Source organism: Oncorhynchus tshawytscha, linkage group LG20 (assembly GCF_018296145.1).
Source record: "Oncorhynchus tshawytscha isolate Ot180627B linkage group LG20, Otsh_v2.0, whole genome shotgun sequence".
Taxonomy (NCBI): domain Eukaryota; kingdom Metazoa; phylum Chordata; class Actinopteri; order Salmoniformes; family Salmonidae; genus Oncorhynchus; species Oncorhynchus tshawytscha.
In genome coordinates this window covers 18312337-18323082 of record NC_056448.1, presented here as the reverse complement: position 1 = coordinate 18323082, position 10746 = coordinate 18312337, and the positions used below count along the sequence as shown (strand labels likewise).

Here is a 10746-nt window from a genome sequence, read left to right as displayed (position 1 = left end):
CATGCAAAGCATGCTGGTCCAACGGAGAAAGAGTCCCACTGGATGCATGTGCAGCGGCTGCCTGTCTCCAATAGGAAACAACAGCCACTGGAGTGCATTAGTTCTAGTTGACATTTCGTTGATCTCACTCCTAATATCTCCTCCACTTTTAGGCAGTGCACTTCTGAATAAGACCTGCTACAACAGAAAAAGCTAACGGCTACAGTAGATACTGCAGCTGCTTTTAAACTAGGGATGAGGACAGATTTAGTTCATGGTGCTTTTTCAGTAGATGCAAGCTAACAAAGGTGGTGAGGGTTTGGGTGAATTCCAATTCAATTCAATCAATTCAGGAAGTGACTTGAAATTCCAAATGGAATTTTGCCCAACCCTGGAATGGTTGGTTAGTTGTTGGAGATGAGACTAAGGCGTACTCAATTCAGAGCAGAAACAGTGTGAAGGATATGACAGACTCAAACAGGTTATTCAGAAGTGCACATACTCTGGAGGTACCGGTGTTTGGAAAGCGGGCATATACAAACACTTTGCATATGCACAGAAGAATAAAAACACACAAATATAAACATACAAACACACAAACCAACAAACACACAAGCAGTCAAAATGACATCTGGACACCTAGTTGGAGATACCTACAGAGAAAGGAAAGTACACATAAATTGTCACCCAACCCTGTTATTATGATAGTGTGTACTGAATAGTGTGAAATATGTATTTTACTGTACTTCCTCCGTTGAAGCTCAGTAAGTCATCACATTGATGGCCTCCAGAGACATGAGGACAATATGAATAATGTTCATAAAATACTGTATTAGCTTCAATGATTTGCTTGCCTCTACTACTCCAAGCATGACCTCACTACCACTACTCCAAGCATGACTTCACTTCTACTACTCCAAGCATGACCTCACTTCTACTACTCCAAGCATGACCTCATTTCCACTACTCCAAGCACGATCTCACTTCTACTACTCCAAGCATGATTTCACGTATACTACTCCAAGCATGACCTCACTTCTACTACTCCAAGCACGATCTCACGTATACTACTCCAAGCATGACCCTACTTCTACTACTCCAAGCATGACCTCACTACCACTACTCCAAGCATGACCTCATTACCACTACTCCAAGCATGACCTCACCTCTACTACTCCAAGCATGAGCTCACTTCTACAACTCCAAGCATGACTTTACCTCTACTACTCCAAGCATGATTTCACGTATACTACTCCAAGCATGATCTCACTTCTACTACTCCAAGCACGATCTCACGTATACTACTCCAAGCATGACCCCACTTCTACTACTCCAAGAATGACCTCACTTCTACTACTCCAAGCATGACCTCACTTCTACTACTCCAAGCATGACCTCACTTCTACTACTCCAAGCACAATCTCACTTCTACTACTCCAAGCATGACTTTACCTCTACTACTCCAAGCATGACCTCACTTCTACTACTCCAAGCATGACCTCACTTCTACTACTCCAAGCATGACTTCACTTCTACTACTCCAAGCATGACCTCACTTCTACTACTCCAAGCATGACCTCATTTCCACTACTCCAAGCACGATCTCACTTCTACTACTCCAAGCATGACTTTACCTCTACTACTCCAAGCATGACCTCACTACTACTACTCCAAGCATGACCTCACTTCTACTACTCCAAGCATGACTTCACTTCTACTACTCCAAGCATGACCTCACTTCTACTACTCCAAGCATGATCTCATTTCCACTACTCCAAGCATAAACCCCCATTTAAGGAATAAGAGCAGAAAACTGTCATTTGTGAACCCCACATTAGCTCCAGGCCCTATTGAGAATGATTATGTGTATGATTTACATGGATGGAGCCATCATTGATCACTAGTGCAAAAATTATTCAGAAACTGTGTCAATAAAACCTTGTCTAAAACACAGATGTTACGCAGACCAACAGTTTGTGTGTCCTTTTCCTTTCTCAGCGGGCGCCTGCATGCATTTGTCTGCTGTATGTGCCTATACATGTAGACAGACAGGAAGACAACAGTTACATCCAGTAGTAAGGTAGATGACAGACAGTCTCGGAAGGACATTGATTTGCTGACACACACTGGAGACTGTGATCTTACCGTACCTTCTTCCAGCCCTGCTGTCAATACAACAGGTGTACCACTGACCTTTTGTGAGTGCTTAACAAAGATTCAGCATGGGGAGGCTGGCTGCCAGAGCCACATCACAGGCTCACAGTGTCCACTGCCGCCTCGTCTGCTCCCGTCAACCCCCTCCCCCGTACCCCCACGCCGAGCTCCTCCTGCTGCTGGAAAGCCAGCACAGTGAGGGTGGGGGGGGGGGGCAGGATGATGCGAAGTAAGGGCGAAAGAGGAAGTTGGAAGGCCACCAATGCTTCACAGTGGAAGATATTGGAGTTAAGGGAAAATCATGTTCTTCAGCAACGAGCCGGACTGAGGAGCGAGCGCATAACTCAACTGTAGCTGGAATGGTTTTGCCTGATTAGCTTTAGACGACCACTGTTTTGAAACGAGTTACTGACCCGCAGGCTTTTCCTGAGAGGACTCTCATGTTCTGTGTCCATAAACAGTGTAGGGGAGCGGGGATTCTGGGGGATGGAGTGATGTAAATACTGGAGAAGTATAAACATCAAGCGTAGGAGAGTCGGGGTCAGAAATGATAGTGTAACAGCACACTGTTACAGCTATCAAAAAGCATGAGATTTATCTGAGTATCTCATAGTTATGTGAGAATCTCTTTATTACCTTATTCCCCTGCATGTCCTCGTCATCTGACCTTACAAAGCTTAAAAGTGTTATAGCAGCAGTGCATAAAGCCTAATTCACACCCTACACAGGCATGCAATGCAACAACGCAATTAGCTACGCAAAATGGCCGTTCTGCGGAGTTGCGTTGCATTATACATTTTGGGCTGCACACTTTTCCATATTTTTGCAACGCAAGTACGCAGAAGGGCCATTTTGCGTAGCTAATTGCGTTGTTGCGTTGCATACGTGCTAAGGTAAGTGTTAAGGCTTAACTGGCTCATGCCATGAACGTGGAATGCATATTGTTGTTTCAGATTTTCTTATGTTAAAGCTACTTTTGATTTTAGCTGAACTTTTATTCTAAAAGCGAAGGGTGACGTGGGGTGGAGATGGCTCTTGTCTATGTTACGTACTAACGATGGAGTCATCGATGCGCCCACAGCTTGGCTCCCAGAGGCCTCCTTACTGTCCTGCAGCACAGAGAGGAGACATGGGGGCCGTTGGTCTAAGGGACTGGAAGACGGACCCACGGTGGCCCATGGTAATGCCTTAGGAACAGATTCATCACTGAATGTGACACAGCAATCCATGAGTGACTATCACCAGTCGGCAACATGGTCAGACAGGATGCTAACAGTGACGGAAAAAAATGATTGGTCGTACACCTGTATTGGAGGAACCTGCAGGAAGGGCTATGCTGGGCGTGTCTCAGCCCATCTCTGCCCTTCCCCCCCCGGGTGCCAGTGCTTACGGGGGGAAAGAGATGCCATACCTGCAGGTTCTTCCTCCAGACGTTGACGGCCGCAAAGGCCAGCTGCATCTGCTTCCTTCGGGCGTCTTTGTGTCGCTTGTAGGCGATCTCAATAAAGATGAGGAAGATCCCTGCTGCTATGCCTCCAGCCACCAGCATGAACACTCCTGTCAGACAGAGACAGACAGACACAGGGATGGGTGGTGAGTCGCCACTCTGACACTCAGCCGCAACCCACTGACCATGACTGTGTCTGTGTGAATCTAGTCTATACGTCAACGGTTGCCCGTCCTTTCCTCGACCTGCTTCCGCTTCACGCTGTCCGCTGCAAACCTTGCAAGTTTATATTAGGATCACAGCTATAACAACAAAACTGAGTGTACAAAACATTAGGAACACCTTCCTAATATTTTGACTTGCACCCCCCCCCACAACTCTCTTGCCCTCAGAACAGCCTCAATTCGCCAGGGCATTAACTCTACAAGGTGTCGAAAGCGTTCCACAGTGATGCTGGCCCATGTTGACTCCAATGCTTCCCACAGTTGTGTCAAGTTGGCTGGATATCCTTTGGGCGGTGGTCCATTCTTGATACACACGGGAAACTGTTGAGCGTGAAAAACCCAGCAGAGTTGCAGTTCTTGACACAAACTGGTGCGCCTAGCACCTACTATCATACCCTGTTCAAAGGCACTTAAATCTTTTGTCTTGCCAATTCACCCTCTGAATGGCACACATACACAATCCATGCCTCAATTGTCTCAATTGTCTTCCTCTACACTGATTGAAGTGGATTTAACAAGTGACATAAATAAGTAATCCTAGCATTTACCTGGATTCACCTGGTCAGTCTATGTCATGGAAAGAGCAGGTGTCCTTAATGTTTTGTACACTCAGTGTATAACAACAGTAAACCACAACAAACAACTTTAACACACTTCACGTAACAAAAAAAATACAGGAAAAAAAGGTATTGGACAAAAAAAGGCTACAGTACCTTACCACTGCAGTTTTTGTCCAATCACTTTTAGGTTTCTCAAAACCCAAAAGGGAAACCCTACCTGCCATGTTCTCAAAGGTGAGTGTGGCTGGGGCATTGCTCCGTGAGTCACACTCCTGGTATCTCACCCAGGTTTTATCTAGATCTTCCATGAATCCATTCTCATGGGAACTGCAGGGGTGGGGGGAGTGGGCAAAGAGGTAAGACAGTTAACAAAAAGCCAAGCCATACACTCCAGAAGAGAAATCCCAGAATGCTAGTAACACAGACAACACAAACACCAGACTGACTGATAGACTAACAGACAGACAAAGGGCAGGAATGGGGAGATACAGAGAGAGAAGAGAGCTGACACAGCGGTGTCGGATGGTCAAAAAAGGAAAATAAAAAGAGAGAAAAAAAAGAACAACATAAAAACAATGCTGCTTGGGCTGGGACAGACCTGAGAATGGCCAGGGACACATTCTGTTTCCAGGGGCTGTCCTTGCGCATGCCTATGCCAAAGCCCGAACGGAAAAACAGCTCTCCCGTGGTCACCAGGTCGCACTTCTGCGAGGCTTCAAACTCCAGCACCGCAGAGTCCCAGATGAAAGCATGCAGCTTGCTGTTGGGGGGAGGGAGGCAGGGGGGAGGAGGGGGTTACGGTGCAACAGTACAGTGATTGTCACAACACACATTTACGGCTCCCCTTTGGCCACACAAAGCGTGTGAGTCAGCATTACCATCCATGTCTACCGCCGCTTGAAAAATGAAATCCAATGCCGGACGGACGACGGCGCGTCCCCCATTGGATTCCCCACCTCAAAGATGCTCGTCTTGGATAAAGCCTGAAAAAGGGTGCTCCTCAGCTCAACATTAGCTCAACTTTAGAACGCTATTGACACAGTGCATGCGGCCCTGCTCTGAGTCTGAGCCTGGTTCTGTCTTGGCTGGATGATGGGCCTGGACCAGAGGGAACGCTGCAGTAAGACCCTCTGTGTCTCGCTGATCCAGAGGTCCAAAACCCCCAGGTCTGACTGACTGGCCCTCTCTCTTTCTCTCTGACCTGACTGACTATCTGACCAGTTCCGGCCGACACGCCCAGGCCAGGCCGGCCCGGCCAGGACTCACTTGTCGCGCACGGCCTGGATAGCCTCAGCGGCACTCTCGTAGTTGTGCTTCTCCATGTGGCGGTACATGGTGCTAAGCTCCACCTGCCGCCGGAAGTAGATGTCCACAGAGCTCTGCTTCACAGTGGCGTAGATGAACTTGTCTGATGGGTTCCTCAGCTGTTGAAGGATAGGGAGGGTTGGAAGGAACATTACATTCAACACCTACATAAACTTTACCAATTCTGGAAGTCTGGAAAAATTCAACATTTGACACTGCACAACCATTTACTTCACAGTATTTTCACCCCCAATAACTTGCGCACCTCACTAAACTTCCACACATTTTACAGTATGTTACCTAATATCCACAGGTTATGGAGGTAGAGATGTACTGAAAGAGTATCTATATGTATTTAAAGCAGGACTACTTCTTGATGCCCACCCTCGGGTCGTTGATGCCGGTGATGCGCTCCTCAGGCCGGTCCAGCACCAGGAAGGCAGCCAGGTTGGCAGTATACGATGCCACTATGATCATGGCAAAGCCGGCCCACACCATGCCCAAGATTCTCGCTGAGAAGCTGCGCGGCGCGCCTGGATAAGCAAAGCCCATAAAAAGTTAGAACACGTTCACTCTATGAAACAACATATTGAATGTAAAGTACAGGTCAAAGGTTTAGACACCTACTCATTCAAGGTTTTTAATTTTTTTTATTACTATTTTCTACATTGTAGAATAATAGTGAAGACATCAAAACTATGAAATAACACATACGGAACTATGTAGTAACCAAAGAAGTGTTAAACAATTCAAAATACAGTTTATATTTTTTTATTTGATTTTATTTAACCTTTATTTAACCAGGTAGCCAGTTGAGAACAAGATCTCATTTACAACTGTACACAGTGTGCGCAAATAAATTAAGAAGGTAAGGCAATAAATAGGCCAATAGTGGTGAGGTAATTACAATTTAGGGATGAGGTAGGTAGTTGGTTGGATGGGATATTTACAGATGGGCTGTGTACAGCAGCAGCGATCAGTAAGCTACTCTGACAGCTGACGCTTAATGTTAGTGAAGGAGATATACAGTTGAAGTCAGAAGTTTACATACACCTTAGCCAAATACATTTAAACTCAGTTTTTCACAATTCCTGACATTTAATCAAAGTACAAATTCCCTGTTTTAGGTCAGTTAGGATCACCACTTTCTCTTAAGAATGTGAAATGTCAGAATAATAGTAGAGAGAATGATTTATTTCAGCTTTTATTTCTTTCATCACATTCCCTGTGGGTCAGAAGTTTATATACACTCAATTAGTATTTGGTAGCATTGCCTTTAAATTCTTTAACTTGGGTCAAACGTTTCGGGTAGCCTTCCACAAGCTTCCCACAATAAGTTGGGTGAATTTTGGCCCATTCCTCCTGACAGAGCTGGTGTAACTGAGTCAGATTTGTAGGCCTCCATGCACGCACACGCGTTTTAAGTTCTGCTAACAAATTTTCCATAGGATTGAGGTAAGGGCTTTGTGATGGCCACTCCAATACCTTGACTGTGTTGTCCTTAAGCCATTTTGCCACAACTTTGGAAGTATGCTTGGGGTCATTGTCCATTTGGAAGACCCATTTGCGACCAAGATTTAACATGTCTTGATGTCTTGAGATGTTGCTTCAATATATCCACATAATTTTCCTACCTCATGATGCCATCTATTTTGTGAAATGCACCAGTCCCTCCTGCGGCAAAGCACCACCACAACATGATGCTGCCACCCCCGTGCTTCACGGTTGGGATGATGTTCTTCGGCTTGCAAGCCTCCCCCTTTTTCCTTCAAACATAACGATGGTCATTATAGCTAAACAGTTATTATTTTTGTTTCATCAGACCAGACAACATTTCTTCAAAAAGTATAATATTTGTCCCCATGTGCAGTTGCAAACCGTAGTCTGGCTTTTTTATGGCGGTTTTGGAGCAGTGGCTTCTTCCTTGCTGAGCGGTCTTTCAGGGTATGTCTATATAGGACTCGTTTTACTGTGGATATAGATACCTTTGTTCCTGTTTTTTCCATAATCTTCATAAGGTCCTTTGCTGTTGTTCTGGGATTGATTTGCACTTCTCGCACCAAAGTACGTTCATCTCTAGGAGACAGAGCGCGTCTCCTTCCTGAGCGGTATGACGGCTGCGTGGTCCCATGGTGTGTATACTTAAGTACTATTGTTTGTACAGATGAACGTGGTACCTTCAGGCTTTTTGAAATTGCTCCCAAGGATAAACCAGACTTGTGGAGGTCTACATTTTTTTTCTAAGGTCTAAGCTGATTTCTTTTGATTTTCCCATGATGTCAAGCAAAGAAGCACTGAGTTTGAAGGTAGGCCTTGAAATATATCCACAGGTAGACCTCCAACTGACTCAAATGTTGTCAATTAGCCTATCAGAAGTTTCTAAAGCTATGACATCATTTTCTGTAATTTCCCAGGCACAGTCAACTTAGTGCATGGAAACTTCTAACCCACTGTGATTGTGATACAGTGAATTAAGTGAAATAATCTGTCTGTAAACAATTGTTGGAAAAATTACTTGTGTCATGCACAAAGTAGATGTCCTAACCGACTTGCCAAAACTATAGTTTGTGAACAAGACATTTGTGGAGTGGTTGAAAAATGAGTTGTATGTAAATGAAGTGTATGTAAACTTCTTATTTCAACTGTAAGTCTCCAACTTAAGTGATTTTTGCAATTGGTTCCAGTCATTGGCAGCAGAGAACTGGAAGGAAAGGCGGCCAAAAGAGGTGTTGGCGTCTGGGATGACCAGTGAAATATACCTGCTGGAGCGTGTGCTACGAATGGGTGTTGCTGTGGTGACCAGTGAGCTGAGAAGGCGGAGCTATACCTAGCAAAGACTTATAGATGACCTGGAGCCAGTGGGATTGGCGACGAATATGTAGCGAGGACCAGCCAACGAGAGCTAACAGGTCACAGTGGTGGGTAGTATATGGGGCTTTGGTGACAAAACGGATGGCACTGTGATCGACTGCATCCAATTTGCTAAGTAGAGTGTTATTTTGCAATTTTGCAAGTGACATCGCAGAAATCAAGGATCAGTAGGATAGTAAGTTTTACGAGGGTAAGTTTGGCAGCATGAGTGAAGGAGGCTTTGTTGTGAAATAGGAAGCCGATTCTAGATTTAACTTTGGATTGGAGATGCTTAATGTGGAAACTTCTAACCCACTGTGATTGTGATACAGTGAATTATAGCTTTGGTGTAAGCAGAGTTTACAGTCTAGCCAGACATCTAGGTATTTATAGTTGTCCACATATTCTAAGTCAGAACCGTCCAGAGTAGTGATGCTAGTCAGGCAGGCGGGTGCGGGCAGCGATCAGTTGAAGAGCATGCATTTCGTTTTACTAGCATTTAAGAACAGTTGGAGGCCACGGAAGAAGTAATGTATGGCATTGAAGCTCTTTTGGAGGGTTGTTAACACAGTGTCTAAAGAAGGGCCAGAAGTATACAGAATGGTGTCGTCTGCGTAGAGGTTGATCAAAGAATCACCCGCAGCAAGAGCGACATCATTGATATATACAGAGAAAAGAGTCAGCCTGAGAATTTAACCCTGTGGCACCCTCATAGAAACAACCAGAGGTCCGGACAACAGGACCTCTATTTGGACACACTGAACTCTGTCTAAGAACTAGTTAATGAACCAGGTGGGGTAGTCATTTGAGAAACCAAGGCTGTTGAGTCTGCCGATAAGAATACAGTGATTGACAGAGTCGAAAGCCTTGGTCAGGTGGATGAAGACGGCTGCACAGTACAGTCTTTTATTGATGGCAGTTATGATATCGTTTAAGACCTTGAGCGTGGCTGAGGTGTACCCGTGACAAGCTCGGAAACCAGATTGCATAGCGGACCTGGCCTCCACAATCATCCAATCTCAACCCAACTGAGATGGTTTGGGATGAGTTGGACCGAAGAGTAAAGGAAAAGCAGCCAACAAGTGCTCAGCATATGTGGGAACTCCTTCAAGACTGTTGGAAAAGCATTCCAGGTGAAGCTGGTTGAGAGAATGCCAAGAGTGTGCAAAGATGTCACCAAGGCAAAGGGTGGCTACTTTGAAGAATCTCAAATATAAAATGTATTTTGATTTGTTTAACACTTTTTTGGTTACTACATGATTCGATATGTGTTATTTCATAGCTTTGGTGTCTTCACTATTATTCTACAAAGTAGTTAATAGTCTCTATAAAGAATAGGTAGGTGTATCCAAACTTTTGACTAGTACTGTATTGCATAGCGTCTCTCAAATATTACATTATTTATTGACGTGCAACACTAATATTTATACTGTTAATGCCCACTGGGCACAGACGTCAGTTCAACGTCTAGTTTTGATGTACATTTGGTTGAGTTGTCAACTAACGTAAATTCAATGTGCAATCAACAAAACATTTCACCATGTCATTGGATTTAGGTTCAAAGTTGGGTAACAAAAATATGAAATATCTTTATGTTGATGACTCTTTGCAAATCCAATTGAATTCCACGTTGATTCAACGTCATCACATTGATTTTTGGGGTAGAAATGATGTGGGAACAGAACAACAGTTTTTGCCCATTGAGTATCAGTATCAGTATCACAAACTGATCTCTATAGTATTTGTAGAAATAGTACACTAAGTAGCTAGATAAGTAATTATTGTATTAGTAAATCTGGCCTTTACTGATAGTATTCTCCTACCTTCCCCAATACCGGAGTTAAGCAACACTCCCCAGGAGAACCACATGGCTGACGACAAGGTGAGGGCGTCTTCTTCTTCTTCTTCACTGTTTACTTTAAACCTCCCAAACGGGCTAGAGAGAGAGCAGGATATGAAGTGAGACATACACAAGCAGACAGAGACGAAAACCCTGGCAACCCCAGACAAGGAGAGTCTGTGAGTGGCAAAGCAAGAGCAAGATAGAGCACAGAAAGAGAAGGCCAGATGAACAGAGCAGTGGAATGACTGGAGCCAGTCTTCACCTCTGTCCCCTCGACCCCAGTGAGAGAAGATCTGGAGAGGTCTGGAGCATAAGCAGAGGTAGAGTATGTCACACACACACAAACACAAATACACACAAATACACACACACACACACACGGAT

General features: G+C 44.6%; 1 protein-coding gene across 7 annotated transcripts in view; it reads right to left on the bottom strand.

Annotated features, from left to right (window-relative positions):
- The window catches only part of grin1a (glutamate receptor, ionotropic, N-methyl D-aspartate 1a), a 34625-nt gene that overhangs the window by 8300 nt on the left and 15579 nt on the right, over positions 1 to 10746 (bottom strand). For 4 of the 7 annotated variants that reach the window (XM_024380524.2, XM_024380527.2, XM_024380528.2 and 1 more), the window contains 6 exons: positions 10343 to 10455; positions 6054 to 6202; positions 5631 to 5788; positions 4963 to 5124; positions 4582 to 4691; positions 3545 to 3690 (listed from right to left, as the gene is read on the bottom strand). In XM_024380524.2, the coding sequence (XP_024236292.1) occupies positions 3545 to 3690; positions 4582 to 4691; positions 4963 to 5124; positions 5631 to 5788; positions 6054 to 6202; positions 10343 to 10455 (838 nt within the window). Of the gene's footprint in view, positions 1 to 3185; positions 3243 to 3544; positions 3691 to 4581; positions 4692 to 4962; positions 5125 to 5630; positions 5789 to 6053; positions 6203 to 10342; positions 10456 to 10746 lie in introns of all 7 variants that reach the window. The other 3 variants (XM_024380523.2, XM_024380525.2, XM_024380526.2) reach the window with 1 other exon arrangement.